Consider the following 17,276-nt stretch of genomic DNA (forward strand, 5'->3'; position numbering starts at 1 on the left):
ATAGCATTTCTGGAGAAGTCCTGGTGTCATCTCCCTTGAGCTGAACAATTAGAATTGAGATCAATTGAAATTGTCATGGAACATGATATTAAGGTGAGTAAAGAGAGACGACATCCCAAGCAAACATAATCTAATTGAATGGTGGGATAGGTTCAAGGGGTTGAATGGCCTCCTCCTGTACCTAACCTCCTCACTGCCAGTGCTGATCTGGTTTAAAGTGACCGGTTTGATTACCCCGGCCTGACTGACAAATGGTTGAGGCCACTGCTCTCAAGTAATCTCATGCAACTTGGAACGGTCACTCAGACCCAACACCTCGTGCGAGAAGGAGACAGAAAGTTAATTGACAGCAGTGAGACCCTCCAGCGCTCCCTGCCCACACCCTGTCAGCCCCGTGCGAAACCAAACTAACATGAAACAGAAAACACACACAGATCGAATACTGATGGCAACTGCAGAAACAAGACATGCAGAACACATCGATGCTTTGCAACACCATGTCTCAACACTGAAATCATGCACATTGACCAGGCTCTGCAGGTCTCACTTCACTGATAACCAATTCTCCTTGAAAGAGCAGAGTAATTCAGTGTGCACCATGCAGACAAGGAGCAGTGATGGACAGTGAGGGGCAGTACAGACACGATTACACAGAAGACTCCCCATGACACAGGCACACACATGAGACCCCAGACCAATTTACCTGTTCGCCAGATGGTGCTTTAATGGGGAATAAGCCAGGTTCGCCTTTGGGGCCCTAATGTAGGAATTATATACGCACCAACATAATAAACAAACATAAGGCAAGTCAACTCACCGTGACTTATCAGATATAACATGAGACAATGCAAATCGGCAATGCGAATAACTGTGGCTATATAAATGACCGTAAGTACTGCGTGAACATAACGCAATTATTGATGACTGGTTTGGAGCAATCCACAAATTGAGAGAAAGGTTAATTTGTTCAGACATTTAGCATCTATGTGAGGCAAATTGCATCTGCCTTCCCAGTTTCTCATTCACTGGAGAATTAAGTCAACAAATAAAAAGTTAACATCGCCATGGAAATACATGCTCATCCATTAGGCTCGAATTTGCATCTAAAGGGCTTCAATTCAACTCAATTAAAATAAGCTTAGCCATCAAAATGTTTTGCTATTACTCATCAATGGTTTTATGCATCTTGTGCACCGTACAGCAGTGGGCTGAAACTAAGAGAATCATTCTCAAACAAAGCACCCTTCTTACTGGTTGAAACAACCTCATCAGGTTTGTTGGCACTGGCTACTGGTGAGTCAGAAGGCTGTGGGTTAAAATCCTACCCTTAGGATTGAGCACTGAGTGTGGACTGACATCACAGCAAAGGATTAAGGGAGAGTGCATTGTTATAGCGTCTCCTTACAGATAGTTTATACTTAATCACCTCTGGTTGTGGCAAAGTTCTTTAGGATATGGATCAGAAAGGTCTTGCAAACAGACAAAGTATAACAGTAGGACACTTCACGGTCTATCCAGACTGTGGTTTCCGATTGGTAAATCTGGTCGGTTTACAGACTACAGAGCAACAACCTGCATTTCTGTAGTATCTTTAACCAAGGAATACATTCCAAGATGCTCCAAAGGAGCAATAATCACAGGAAACCTGACACCAAGTCATCGCAGGAGATAGCGGAGAATCAAATATTTGCTCATAGATTTAGGATTTCAGGAGCATCACAAGAGAGAGCAAGAGAGAGTGTGAATGTGACAGAGAGAGAATGAAAGACAGAGAATGCGACGGGGAGGGAGAGAATGTGATAGGGAGAGGGAATGAGACAGAGACAGATAGAATATGACAAAGAGAGAGAATTTGACAGAGAGAGAGAGAGAGAATTTGACAGAGGGACTGCGACAGAGAGAGAGAATGTGACACAGACAAAGAATGCAACAGAGAGGGACAGAGAGAGGGAGAGAGTGAGAGAGAATGTGACAGAGAGAAACAATGAGAAAGAGACAGAGACAATATGACAGAGAAAGAGAACGTGGAGGGAGAAAGAGAATGAGGTAGAGAGGATTAGAGAAAGAATTCCAGGGGTGGGAGAAGGGTACAGGAGCTAAAAATATGGCCACAAATGATGGAGCGATTCAAATTGAGGAGGCTGAATGGGTGAGGATTCGAGGAGTGCAGAGACCACCTGTGAAAACACAAATTAGGCCACTCAGTCCCTTATTCCACCATTAATTAAGAGGATGGCTGATCGGATCACTCCACGGTCACACCTATACCCCACTACCCTTTCCTCCCTTCACTTATCAAGAATCTACCTCTGCCTTCAAAATATTCAAGGATTCTGCTTCGATCACCTTTGGAGGAAGAGACTCCTGGAGACTCATCACCAACAGAGAGGCAAAAAATTCTTCTTATCTCTGTCTGGAACGGGCAATTGCTGATTTCGAAGCAGTGATCTCTAGTTTCAGATTCCACCACAAGAGGAAACATCTTTCAACTTAGAGTCAGAGAATTATAGAGATGTACAGCAGGGAAAGAGACCCCTTGGTACAACCTATCTATGCCAACCAGATATTCTAAACTAACCTTGTCCTATTTACTGAGGGAGGATATTCCTGGGAATACATCCACGGAAGTTATTTGGGAGAAACTGAGAAATAAGAAAGGAACACTTCTGGTTTCTTGCGTGCAATTCTGGTCTCCTTCCTATCGGAAGGATATTGTGAAACTTGAAATGGTTTAGAAAAGATTTACAAGGATGTTGATAGGGTTGGGGGTTTTGTGCTATTAGGGAGAGGTTGAATAGACTGAGGCTGTTTTCCCTGAGCAATGGAGGCTGAGGGGTGACATTATAGAGGTTTATAAAATCATGATGGGCATGGATAGGAAAAATAGACATGGTCTTTTCTCTGGGGTGGGGGAGTCCAGAACTAGGGTTAGGGTGAAAGGGGAAAGATATAAAAGGGACCTAAGGGACAACATTTTCACGAGTTGCCAGGGGAAGTGATGGAGGCTGATACAATTATAGCATTTAAATGGCATCTGAATGGATATATGAATAGGAAGGGTTTGGAGGGGTATGGGTCAAATGCTGGCAAATGGGACTAGATTAGTTTAGGATATCTGGTTAACATGGACGAGTTGGACCAAAGGGTCTGTTTCCGTGTTTCACATTTCTATGACAAGCAACATGAGTTCAACTGGGACAACACTACTTTATAGGACAAGCTAAACAGAGAACAGACAGGGAATTCCTAGAGGCATGGCACTCATCCACAGAACCTACCAACAAACACATCGACCTGGACCCAATATACCGGCCACTGCAGTGGACAGCTGGAACTGACAACCGGAAGCGGCAGATTCAAACCACTATAAATGCCGGAGGAAAGATCACAGAAGCGCTTCACAGGAGGTTCCCAAGCACTTGAGGATGTCACCTAGACAGGGGACAAAACATCTGCAACACAAATTCCCAGTTCGGCGAACAGAACCACAACATCTCTATGACTCTGTGACTGTATTTGGCAGCATGTGGCCCATATCCCCTCTAAACTCTTCCTATTGATATACCCATCTAAATACCTTTTACCAGCCTCCACCACTTCCTCTGGCAGCTCATTCCATACACACACAATCCTCTGCATGAAAACATTGCCCCTTAGGTCCCTTTTAAATCTTTCCCCTCTCACCTAAACCTATGCCCTCTAACTTTGAGCTCCCCTTCCCTGGGGGAAAGACCTTGAGTATTCATCCTATCTATGCTCATGATTTTACAAACGTCTATAACATCACCCCTCAGCCTCCGCCACTCTGGGGAAAACACACTCAGCCTCTCCCTATATCTCAAACCCTCCAACCCTGGCAACATCCTTGTTAATCTTTTCTGAATCCTTTCAAGTTTCACAACATCTTCAAGTCCCCTCAGGTTTGAGTCAAGTTGTCGTTTAGTTTTCTGAACTCTAGCAGATACCAGCCTGTCATATCCAATCTTTCCTCATAAAACTACCCACTCATTCCACATGTTAGTCTGGGAAACCTTCTCTGAACTGCCTTCACAGCACACAATATCTGTATAACTGGAGTATAAACTCCCTACTGCTGCATTCCAACTGCTGACAGGGGCTAAAGGCAATTACATAGAGAGGGAGGCAAGGGGCTACTGAGGGATCTGCAGATAAAGATGATACCTTCAAAAACACAGCACCGGTAGATGGGAACCAGTGGAGGTCAGTCAGCACAAAGGTGTTGGGGAAACAGGTATTGGTGTGAGTTATGATTGGGGACAGCAGAGTTTTGTTTGAGCTGTTGTTAATAAGACCTCTGAGACATGCAAATGAGGGGATTCGCACCTGTTGAAAGGAACTCCTGTCGAATAAGCTATTGATGGAGTCAGACTGAGTTTTGCATTCACTGATATTCCACTACCAGGCACGTTTTGATCCTTTATCTCATCTTAGTGAGCCGGTATTGTATGGATTTGTTCAGTATTCAATACTTATTGAATTATTGGCTCGTGAAAGAATTTGGTTGGAAGTTGAATTAACCACACCGAGTCCCTTTCACTTAGAAATGTCACAATTAACAAAATGCCGGTTAATCTTAAGAAGGAAAAATGTATTTGGCCGGAGGCTTGTTTTCTCTGGTTTGACCTTATGGGAAATAAGTTTATGAGAGGAACAACACTGTCAAGAAATATTTTCTTTTGTGTGAACTAGCAGACGCTTGACAGCTGGAATATTTAAATGATCAATTATTCCACCTCTCACTGTCTGTCCTGCTGACTGCGGCAGCTCCCACCTGCTTCCATGGAAACAAAGAAAACAGGAGCAGCAGGAGGCCATTCGGCCCTTCGAGCCTGCTCCACCGTTCAATAGGATCATGGCTGATCATCCAACTCAGTCCCCTGTTCCTAGTTTCTCCCCACACCCTTTGATCCCTTTAGCCTTAAGAAGTTTATCTAGCATCTTCTTGAAAACATCTGATGCTTTAGCCTCAACCACTACCTGTGGGAATGAATTCCACAGACTGGCCACTCTCTGGGTGAAAACTCATCTCTGTTGTAAATGGCCTATCCCATATCCTTAGACCTTGAGCCCTAGTCACCCCAGTCCTTGGGAACATCCTTCCTGCCTTTACCCTGTCTAAGAGAAAGAGAAGACTGCAGATGCTGGAGATCAGCGCTGAAAATGTGTTGCTGGAAAAGCCCAGCAGGTCAGGCAGTATCCAAGGAGCAGGAGAATCGATGTTTCGGGCATGAGCCCTTCTTCAGGAAAGGGCCCATTCCTGATGAAGGGCTCATGCCCGAAAAATTGATTCTCCTGCTCCTTGGATACTGCCTGACCTGCTGTGCTTTTCCAGCAACACATTTTCAGCTTTACCCTGTCTAATCCAGTTTCAATTTTACAGTATCTGCAAGATCCCCCTCATTCTTCTAAACTCCAGTGAATGTAGTCAAAAAGTGTGGCGCTGGAAAACCACAGCAGGTCAGGGAGCATTTGAGGAGCAGCAGAGTCAAAGTTCTGGGCTTAAGCCCTTCATCGGCCCTCTCCTGCTCTTCGTATGCTTCCTGGTCTGCTGTGCTTCTCCAGCAGTCACGCTTTTCGACTCTAGCTTTCCAGCATCAACAGTCCTTCACAGCTCCCTGATGAAGAAGCAACACCCCGAATAAACCTGTTGGACCATAACCTGGTCCGACATCTCCAAATCACGGCCTGCTACACCTGCATTCTTACGTCCAATGCTGGAGTGAACACTTTGAAAAGTCATTGAACTTGAAACATTAAATCTGTTTCTTCCTCCACAGGTTTTGTGAGCTCTGCTGAGTTTCTACAGCAATTTCTGTTTTTGATTTAGATTTCCAGCATCTGCAGTTCTTTGTTGTATTTTGAGGTATAAGGCAACCCAGGTTGCGTTGCATCTCTCTCTCTCCCTATCTGTCTAATCACTACCAGAAATCATCAGCTTTGGTCTCTCCTTGTGCTGCTGTACTGTTACCTCTGATAGCCCTCTAGCAGTCAATGTGGTGCTGGAAAAGCGCAGCAGGTCAGGTAGCATCCAAGGAGCAGGAGAATCGACGTTTCAGGCATAAGCCCTTCTTCAGGAAACACCCAAAACGTCGATTCTCCTGCTCCTTAGATGCTGCCTGACCTGCTGCGCTTTTCCAGCAACACATTTTTCAGCTCTGATCTCCAGCATCTGCAGTCCTCACTTTCTCCAACAGTCAATGCTTGGGTGTTGCTATCTCTCACCACAGTGCTGTCCCTAGGGGATATCTGTCAGAGCTCACACAGCCAGACAATCCTTTCCTTTCTTATTAATCTTTAATTCCAGAAATTCACATTATCTGACAAGGCCCTCCAAAAACACGGGCTTCTTTCAGGCAAAACAAATACTTTAAAATTAACCTGTCTGGTCCTGTTAGGTGAAGGACAGCGTGTAGAATTTGAACTCAAACCTTCTGACACATAGGTAAGAAACATTATCACTGCATCACAAGAGTCTTATTCCCATGCATACCCCCCAGCACTAGGAGTTTTTCTTTATTCTGTTACAGGATGTGGGTGCCACTAGCAAGATCATCATTTGTTATCCATCCTTAACTATCATTGAACTCTAGATACTCTTTTGGCCTTTGCACAGGCCAGCTAAGAATCAACTATAATTGCAGTGGGTCTGGAGTCACATGTAGGCCAGACCAGGTAAGGACCACAGCTTCCTTCCCTTTATAAAGGACATTAGTGAACCTGCTGGTTTTCACAACTCTGGATGAGAGGTTCATGGTTACTGTTACTGAAACTAGCTAATATTCCAGCTGTTACAAATTGACTTCAACACCTACCCTCAGCCCTGATGGGACTGGAACCAATGTGTTCACAACATTCACCTCTCTCTGCATTAAGAGTCTGATGACATTACCACCACAGTATCAAGGTCCTAAACGGTGAAGAAGACATTATAGAATTCCGAAAGGACATAGGTAAGTCAGTGGAGTGGACAGATGGATGAAATGGAATGCAGAGAACTGTGAAGTGATGCATCTTGATTAGAAGAAAATTGAAAGACAATATAAAGTAGGGAGTATAATTCTAAAGAGGATGCAGGATCAAATGGACCTTGTGTAGACACACACCCATCATTGAAGGTGACAGGGCAGGTGGAGAGAGCAGTTGATAAAGCACACAGTACCCTCTGCGTTATCATTAACAGAGGCATTGAGCACAAGAGCAAGGAGATGTTGGTGAACTTGTATAAGACACTTGCTGGATCTCAGCTGGAGTATTGTGGACAGTCGAGAGTGCCACCCGATGGGAAAGATACAAATGTATTAGAGAGGGAGCATGGAAGTGATTTAGAAGAATAGTTCCCAGAATAAGAAACTTCAGTGATGAGGACAGATTGAAGTAATTGGGACTGTTCTCCTTACAGAAAAGAAGGTTGAGAAGAGATTTAATAGATCAAAATCATGGCAGGCTGGATAAATAAGTAGGATCTGTTCTTACTTGTAAAAAGAATGAGTGGGCACAAATTAAAAGTGATTTCCAAACAAAACAAGGCTGATGTACAAACCAATACTTTCTCACCCAATGAGTGGTTAGGGTCTGGAATGTAGTGTCTGGAAATGTGGTGGAGGCAGGCCCAACTGAGGCATCCCAGAGGGAATTGTATGGAATTTGGATGGAAATAGCTTGCAGGGAATGGGGGAAAAAGGCAGGAGATTGGCACTAAGTCACAATGTTCTTTGGATAGCTTGTGCAGGCATGATGGGCTGAATGGTCTCACAGAAACACCGAAACTAGGAGCAGGATTTGGCCAATCGGCCCATCGAGCCTGCACCACCACTCAATACGATCATGGCTGACCATGCAATCTCAGTATCGCATTCCCACCCTCTCCCTAGTCCCCTTGATCCCTTTAACCACAAGGGCCACATCCTGCTCCCTCTTGAATCTATCGAATGAACTGGCCCCAACAGCTTCCTGTGGGAGAGAATTCCACAGCGTCACAACTCTGAGTGAAGACATTCTTCCTTATCTTGCAGTTTCCTTCAAACTTCCCCCCCTCACCTAAAACCTATGACACCTAATATTAAACATTTCCGCTCTGGGAAACAAATTCTGACCATTCGCTCTATCCATGCCTCTCATAATTTTATATATTCCTATCAGGTCACCCCTCAGCCTCCGACGCTCTAGCAGAAACAATCCAGGTTTGTCCAAACACTCCTTATAGCTAACACTATCGGGTGACATCCCGGTAAACCTCTTTGTCCTTATAGCTAATGCTATCGGGTAACGCTATCGGGTAACATCCCGGTAATCCCCTTTGTCCTTATAGCTAACGCTATCGGGTAACATCCCGGTAATCCCCTCTGTCCTTATAGCTAACGCTATTGGGTAACATCCCGGCAATCCCCTTTGTCCTTATAGCTAACGCTATTGGGTAACATCACGGTAATCCCCTCTGTCCTTATAGCTAACGCTATCGGGTAACATCCCGGTAATCCCCTCTGTCCTCATAGCTAACGCTATCGGGTAACATCCCGGTAATCCCCTTTGTCCTTATAGCTAACGCTATCGGGTAACATCCCGGTAATCCCCTCTGTCCTTATAGCTAACGCTATCGGGTAACATCCCGGTAATCCCCTCTGTCCTTATAGCTAACGCTATTGGGTAACATCACGGTAATCCCCTTTGTCCTTATACCTAACACTATCAGGTAACATCCCGGTAATACCCTTTGTCTTTATAGCTAGTGGAAACGGGTAACATCCTGGTAATCCCCTGTGTCCTTATAGCTAACACTATCGGGTGACATCCCGGTAATCCCCTTTGTCCTTATAGCTAACGTTATCGGGTAACATCCTGGTAATCCCCTTTGTCCTCATAGCTAATGCTATTGGGTAACATCCTGGTAAACTGCTCTGGCACACTCTCCAAAGCCTACAGTGTGGTGACCTGAACAGCACACAACACTCCAACTATGGCCTAACTAAAGTTTTCACTTGTGTTGCCACTTCCAGGGAGCTATGGACTTGCACCCTGTGATCACTCTGTACAGTACACCAATGCTCCTCAGATCCTGCCATTTATTGTCTGCTTCTCTTTTGTATTTGGCCTCCCAAAATACGCCACCTCACACTTGTCTGGAATAAACAGCCAAGTCTGGAATAAACAGCCAATAAAATTTTCCAGCCAAGTTTCCAACTCATCTATATTCTGCTGCTTTCTTTGACAAACTTCCTCACTATCCATAATGCCACCAATTTTCATCTCGTCTGCAAACTTACGAATCAGCCTGCCTACATTTTCATCCAAATCATTTATATATATGATAAATAACAGTCCCAGCTATTGATCCTTGCAGAACCCTTGTGTTCACAGACTCCCAGTAAGGAAATCGCCCCTCCACAACTTCCCTCTGTCTCCTCTGATGCAATTGTCCAAGGATGATGTCAGAGCAGTAAGTTACTGCAGCCTAGGCTGAGGGAGAAGTAACGAAGGATTTGATTGAGTGGATACAGAAAGGATGTTTCCTCTTGTCGAAACGGTTTATAAAATAGTAACCAGAAACCCAATTCATCGGGCCATACAATCATAGCACCTAAAGCACAGAAAACGCAGCTACATCTTCAGTCCATTGAGTGATCAGAAACAGCCACTTAATTATTCGGATCACATTTTCCAGAACTTAGCTCATTGCCTTGTATGCCTTGGCATTCCTGATGAAGAGCTTATGCCTAAAACGTCCAATCTCCTGCTCCTCGAATGCTGCCTAACCTGCTGTGCTTTTCCAGCACTACACTCTCAACTCTGATCTTCAGCATCTGCAGTCCTCACTTTCTCCATGGCACTGCAATGCCCATCTAAATACTTCAGTCTTCAGTTTCAGCCTCTCCCACCCATACAGGCAGTGAGTTCCAGATTCCCCCCCACCCTCCGGGTGAAAACGTCTGCTCTCAGATCTCCTTGAAACCACTTGTTCCTTAAACTGATACCCTCTGGTCTTAGACACGTCTGCCAATGGGGAAGAGATTCTCATGATTTACTCTGTGCCTCTCACAAGTGGGTATCCCTCACTCAGACTGTCCTCATAGCCTCTTTTACTCCTAGGAAAACAAGCCCAGTCCATCCAACAAAGAAAACAGGAAAGAAAAATGAAAGAGTTTGAAATATTTCACCCATTCCTGAGCAGGAGATTACTATGATCAGGATAGAGTCCTACAGCACGGAAACAGGCCCTTTGGCCCAAACTGGTCCATGCTGACCAAAATGACCATCCGCTCTAACCCCATTTCCCTGCACTTGGCCCATACCCTTCTCGGATAGGATTGACTGGTATGAGGAGTCATAGTTTGAAGATATTAGGAGGAAGGTATAGAAGAGACGTCAGAGGTAGGTTCTTTATGCAGAGAGTTGTGAATGTATGGAATGTGTTGCCAGCTGTGCTGGTGGAAGCAGAGTCATTGTGAACATTTAAGCGACAGCTGGGCATGTACATGGATAGCAGTGAGTTGAGGGGTGCGTAGGTGAAGTTACTATATTTTACATTAGGATTAAATCTCGGCACAACATCTTGGGCCAAAGGGCCTGTTCTGTGTTGTACTTTTCTATACTCTATGTTCTAAATCTTTCCGGCACTGTAGTGTTCAGTCTGAGGGTCAACGGATAATTCCACACTTCTGGCTCTGGAATGGGACTCATCATAGAATCCTGTACAATGTGGAAGTAGGCCATTCAGCATATCGAGTCCACACCATCCCTCTGAAGAGCAGCACCCCCTCCAGCAACCACCCCCACGCCTGACCTTTTCCTGTAACCCTGCAGTTGGCTAATCCACCAGGCCTGCACATCCCTGAACACTATGGCAATTTAGCATGCATTGCCAATCCACATAATCTGCACACCTTTGGATTGTGGGAGGAAACTGGAGCACCCAGAGGAAACTCACACAGACGCAGGGAGAATGTGCAAATTCCACACAGTCGATCGAACCAATATGATGTGCAAACATATTACTGAGCCACTGTCACAGCTTGATCTTGGAAACAAAGTGAGGAGCCTATCCTACAATTTGCAACTAAACGACAAACAAATTTTGCTTTTTTTCTCGAACTTTGCCATTTCAGACCTTTGATGTCAGTCCAAGGAAGCAATCATATTTCACCGGAGGAGAAAGCAGTTTTGTTCCTCACCCTGGACCTGAGTTTGATTCACATATGGCTCCAGTCAATCACAGCAGATAATGATTTAATGGTTTAGGGCAGCTGGAATACTTCAAAGGCTGTTTACATATGGAAAACGGTAAGTTAGTGACACAGATTAATTACTTCAGAGTCACATATACCTTCGGGCCCGGTAGTCCTGGTAAGCCTGGGTTCCCATGTTGTCCTGGTAAACCCTAGTGACATGAAGCACACTATTACATCAGGGTCAGCATCATGTTAACATTTCACAATATGAGCATTAACTAGTAAAAGGGGGGAAAAAAAACACATTTGGAATTGGTACAGTTCTCTATAATTTGCTGACAGCAATTTGACTCAGTTTTTCCAACTCTGTAGGCAGTGGAGAATCTCCAGCTATAAACAAGACAGAGGAACAGATCTAATAACTGCAAACCAGATGACCATCACTGAGCTCAAACGTACTGTAACCAGGGAACTTATTCCTCTTTAGTTCCCTTCCCAGAGGCAGGTCTGACCCATCCCCAACAGCACAGATTAGATTACAGGGTACAATGGACCTGCACTCCCAGATCTCTCTGCCTATCAACTTTTCCCAAGGCTCTTCCATTCATTTTGTAGCTCACTCTAGAATTAGTCTTCCCTAAATGCACCACCTCACATTTTTCTGGATTGAACCAGATGAGTTTTTAAAACAATTTACAGTGGTTACATGGTCATTATTAGGCTAGCTTTTTATTCCAGACTTTTAATTGAATTGAAATTTCACCAGCTGTCACAGAATTGAACCCAGTCAGGGGGTTTGGATTACCAGCCCAGTTACATTACCACTGAGCTCCTGCCTCCCCATTGACTCATGCGAAGTTTACACTGACAATATCTGTGAATCATTCTGAGTTCTTGCTTTAAATGAAAGGAACCAACCAATAAAAGCAGGAATATGTTACCCAGTAAACACAGAAACTAGGAGCAGGAGTTGGCTATTCAGCCCATCGAGCCAGCTTCATCAACAAGAGGATCATGGCTGACTTTCCATCTCAATGTCATGCACACACATTCTCTCTTTACTCTTTGATGCCTTTCAAATCTAGAAACGCTCATAGTGCTTTCTGCAGAGAGTTCTGCAGGTTCACTATCCCAGGGTGAAGACATTTTCCCTCATCTGAGTCCTAAATGGTCTCCCCTGCATTCTGAGACACTGTGTCCATGTTTCAAAGCTCCCCAACCAGAAGAAACATCCTCTCTGCGAGTGGTCTGTCCAGCTCTGTTGAATTTAAATGTTTCAGTCAGATCCCCCTTTCACCCTTCTAAATTCTAGTGAGTACAGGCCCAATCCAACCAACCGCTCCTCATGCTACAGTGCTGCCATCCCTGGTATTAGCCTAGTGAACATTCACTGCACTTCCTCTATGGCAATTATATCTTCTCAGGTACAAAGTTAAAAATCACATAACGCCAGGTTATAGTCCAACAGGTTTAATTGGAAGCACTAGCTTTCGGAGCGCTGCTCCTTCATCAGGTGGTTGTGGAGGCCACAATTGTAAGACACAGAATTTATAGCAAAAGTTTACAGTGTGACGTAACTGAAATTATATGTTGAAAAATACCTTGATTGATTGTTGAGTCTTTCATCTGTTCGAATACCATGATAGTTTCACTTCTTTCATGTGTAAATCACAAAACTTTTTTTTTAAAAGTTACATTCTCAGGTTAACTGTAACAATTGGTGTTAGCCAGATAATATGTTGAAGGTGTTAGCCCCCCGTGTTCTCTGTCTGTGCCATAATGTTTAGACTGTTTCTAATCTAAAAGTGAGATAACAGAGTCTTACATGAATTCATGCAGTTTTTGAACAAAGTACAATGTAACTCTGCAAGTACATATTCACCCCACAAACATATATGCATATGTATAAGACAGAGGATGATGGTGGATGGTTGTTTTTCAGACTGGAGGCCTGTGACCAGTGGAGTGCCACAAGGATCGGTGCTGGGTCCTCTACTTTTTGTCATTTGCATAAATGATTTGGATGCGAGCATAAGAGATACAGTTAGTAAGTTTGTAGATGACATCAAAATTGGAGGTGTAGTGGGCAGCAAAGAGGGTTACCTCAGATTACAACAGGATCTGGACCAGATGGGCCTATGGGCTGAGAAGTGGCAGATGGAGTTTAATTCAGATAAATGCGAGGTGCTGCATTTTGGGAAAGTAAATCTTAGCAGGACTTATACACTTAATGGTAAGGTCCTAGGGAGTGTTGCTGAACAAAGAGACATTGGAGTGCAGGTTCATAGCTCCTTAAAAGTGGAGTTGCAGGTAGATAGGATAGTGAAGAAGGCATTTGGTATGCCTTCCTTTATTGGTCAGAGTATTGAGTACAGGAGTTGGGAGGTCATGTTGCGGCTGTACAGGACATTGGTTAGGCCACTGTTGGAATATTGCGTGTAATTCTGGTCTCCTTCCTATTGGAAAGATGTTGTGAAACTTGAAAGGGTTCAGAAAAGATTTACAAGGACGTTGCCAGGGTTGGAGGATTGGAGCTACTAGGAGAGGCTGAACAGGCTGGGGCTGTTTTCCCTGGAGCATCGGAGGCTGAAGAGTGACCTTATAGAGGTTTACAAAATTATGAGGGGCATGGATAGGATAAATGGGCAAAGTCGTTTCCCTGGGTTCAGGGAGTCCAGAACTAGAGGGCATAGGTTTAGGGTGAGAGGGGAAAGATATAAAAGAGACCTACGGGGCAACCTTTTCACGCAGAGGGTGGTACGTGTGTGGAATGAACTGCCAGAGGATGTGGTGGAGGCTGGTACAATTGTAACATTTAAGAGGCATTTGGATGGGTATATGAATAGGAAGGGTTTGGAGGGATATGGGCTGGATCCTGGTAGGTGGGACTAGATTGGGTTGGGATATCTGGTCGGCATGGACAGGTTGGACCGAATGGTCTGTTTCCATGCTATACCTCTCTACGACTAAACTGTATGGGGGAAAGGCAGGAAGGTGGGGTCAGAGTTATCAGATCAGCCATGATCTCATTGAATGGCAAACAGACTGAATGGCTGACTTCTGCTGCTGCGTCTGATGGTCTCTTGTTATTAGGACTGACATCAAACATATGTGACTCCTCAGATGCTGAAACAGTCCATGTTCAAATGCAACAAGACCTGCACTATATCCAGGTTTGGACTGACAAGTGGCAAGTAACATTTGTACCACTCAACTGCCAGGCTATGATCATATCCAATAAAAGATACTTTAATCCCATCCCTTGATATTCAACAGTGTTACTATCACTGAATCCCCCACTATCAACATCCTTGGGCTTACCATTGATCAGAAACTCAATTCAATTCACCACATAAACACAGTGGCTACAAAAGAAGGTGAGAAGCTCGGAATACTGTGGTGAGTGACTCAGCTCCTGACTCCCCACAGCCTGTCCCACCATCTACAAGGTGCAAGTCAGGAGTGTGATGGAATACTCCCCACTTTCCCTGGATCTGTGCAGCTCTAACAGCACTCAAGAAGTTTGACACCATCCAGGATGAAGCATCTCACTTGAGTGGCACCACACCTACAAATGTGTATTATCCACAAGATGCACTGCTGAAATTCACCAAAGATCCTCAAACAGTGCCTTCCAAACCCACCACCAACTTCCATCTAGAAGGACAAGGGCAGCAGATACATGGGAACACCATCCCCTGTAAGTTCTCCTCCAAGTCACTCACCATCCTGATTTGGAAATATATCCCCGTTCTTTCACTGTTGCTGGGTCAGAATCCTGGAAGTCTCTCCCTAAGGGCATTGTGGGTCTACCTACAGCACATGGACTGCTGCAGTTCAAGAAAGCAGCTTACACCCACATTCTCAAGGGCAATTAGGAATGGGCAATAAAACAGGCTGGCTGAGCCAGTGACATCTCAGTCCCATGAGTGAAGAAAAAGAAAATTCACATTAATCTTGTCTGTCCTGGCTTGAATGCGATCCCAGTTTTCCTGTGATGAAGTGGGTAGATCACATCAGCTGGAACGAGCAGAGGTCTAACAAGGTGTTTTTCACAGTTTCAGTATCATGTTCATTCTGATCCAGGACCTCTCCTGAGATTGAGAAGGACCCTTCAGCACCTCCAGGTTTGTAGATTGTAGTCAAAGCTCTGTCCCTTTGCCCTTGAGTTGACCCACTGTTCAGCTTTGATGACTTGTGTCAGAGTACAGCTGGTCCTGCCTGCCAAGGGAGTGTGCCAGCAAATGTCACGGGTAACTTACTAATGAATGCTGACATTCTACCACTTCACAAGTAAGGAGGTCAGCCAGGACGATTACACAAACTAACTCTTTCTGGATACGGGTGGAAAATTATTCAAAGGTTTTTCAAGAGGTGTCCCCTCATTAGTTTGTCTGCAGCTTGAATACTGTCGCATTGAACACCCCAGCACCGACGAATCTGACCACACATTCAGATAGTCCTGCAGTGCCCTTTGAATATGTGAAATGTATGGGCTGGGACTTTAGCTATTTGCTCCTGAAACAATCAGAATCATTGTCAAGCTGACATTTAAGGCAAGCTTAGGAGTTCCACAAATGACCTTTACGAACTTAAAGCCCCTCAGTCATCAGCGACAGCAGCTTAACTCTTTCGGTGCTGGATCTACCTTAACTGGCCCGTAATCAAATGAATAGATTTATGTCAATGTTTGCCTTGAATGAACAGTTATAGAGAAAAGACCAATCGTTTTCATTGTCGTGTACCTCTACATTTCTTTCCTTTAATAGCTCCATTGTCCGATGACGTATATTTGTCCTCCACCATCCTGTCCTCCTCACTGTCTGGGGGAGAAGCAGTTGCTGCTGAACTCTCAGCTGGATTTATGAGGAACGGTCTCAGAATAATGGCCCGAGGTTTCCCCCCACCCCCTGCCTCTGGTATAAGGGAGGCAATGGTCCAGTGGTATTACCACCAGCTGTAGAGCCAGGTAATGTTCTGGGGACCTGTATTCAAATCCTGCCATGCCAAATGATTGAATACAAATCCAATAGAAAATCTGGAATTAGGTGTCAAATGATGACCATGAATTGATTATTGAGGAAAACTCATCTTTGTCATTCATGCCCTTTAGGGGAGGACACTGCTGACCTGCATGTGACCCCAGTCCCACAGTAAGATGTCCTGTGGGCAATAAATGTTGGCCTGCCCAGAAACGCCCACCTCCAACACATCGGTAAATAAACAAAAAACTTCACTTTCCCGCTCTCTTCCTCAGTCCCTGGGCAGCTCCTAGTCTCAATGCAGAACACACTCAATGTTCCCTGTTTGCAGAGGAAGAGGTTTATAAGTGAGAACATTCTTTTCCAGCAAAATGGCAATGTTTTATTTCAAGATTGTCAGCTCATGTTTGATACTCTCCAGCCAGAACAAAAAGATTCTCCATCTCTACCCAGTCCAGCATTCTTAGAATTCAATATGGCAGTTCAGCTCTCCCTCAGCACTGACTCTCCATCAATGCGGCACTCCCTCAACACTGTCCCACTGACAATGTGGCACTTTCTTAGCACTGACCTTCCAACAGTTTGGAGCTCCCTCAGCACTGACCCTCTGAGAGTGCAGTACTCGTTCAGCACTGGCCTTCCAACATTACAGCACTCCCTCAGCACTGACCCTCCGACAATGCGGCACTCTCTCAACACTGTCCCACTGACAGTGTGGCACTCTCTCAGCACTGACCCTCCAACAATGTACAGCTCCCTCAGCACTGCCCCTCTGACAGTGCGGCACTCCCTCAGTACTGACTCTCCAACAGTGCGGCATCCCCTCAGTACTGACCTTCCGACAATGCGGCACTCCCTTAATACTGTCCCACTGATAGTGCAGTTCTCCCTCAGCACTGACCCTCTGACAGTGTGGCACTCCCTCAGCACTGTCTCACTAACAGTGTGACACTCCGTCAGCACTGACCCTGCAACAGCGTGGAGCTCCCTCAGCACTGACCCTCCGACAGTGCGGCACTCCCTCAGCACTGATCCTCCGACAGTGCGGCACTCCCTCAGCACTGACCCTCCGACAGTGCGGCACTCCCTCAGCACTGATCCTCCAACAGTG

At 45.0% G+C, this 17,276-nt stretch overlaps 1 protein-coding gene across 1 annotated transcript in view; it reads right to left on the minus strand.

The window, feature by feature from the left end:
- Window positions 1–17,276, minus strand: part of LOC132819201 (collagen alpha-1(XXIV) chain) — a 429,304-nt gene that overhangs the window by 269,924 nt on the left and 142,104 nt on the right. Inside the window, exons 5-6 of the mRNA XM_060830653.1 lie at window positions 11,339–11,392; window positions 704–757 (exon numbers count right to left, since the gene is read on the minus strand). Coding sequence (XP_060686636.1) covers window positions 704–757; window positions 11,339–11,392 — 108 coding nt within the window. The remainder of the gene's footprint in view (window positions 1–703; window positions 758–11,338; window positions 11,393–17,276) is intronic.

Source organism: Hemiscyllium ocellatum, chromosome 9, assembly GCF_020745735.1.
Source record: "Hemiscyllium ocellatum isolate sHemOce1 chromosome 9, sHemOce1.pat.X.cur, whole genome shotgun sequence".
Lineage (NCBI taxonomy): Eukaryota > Metazoa > Chordata > Chondrichthyes > Orectolobiformes > Hemiscylliidae > Hemiscyllium > Hemiscyllium ocellatum.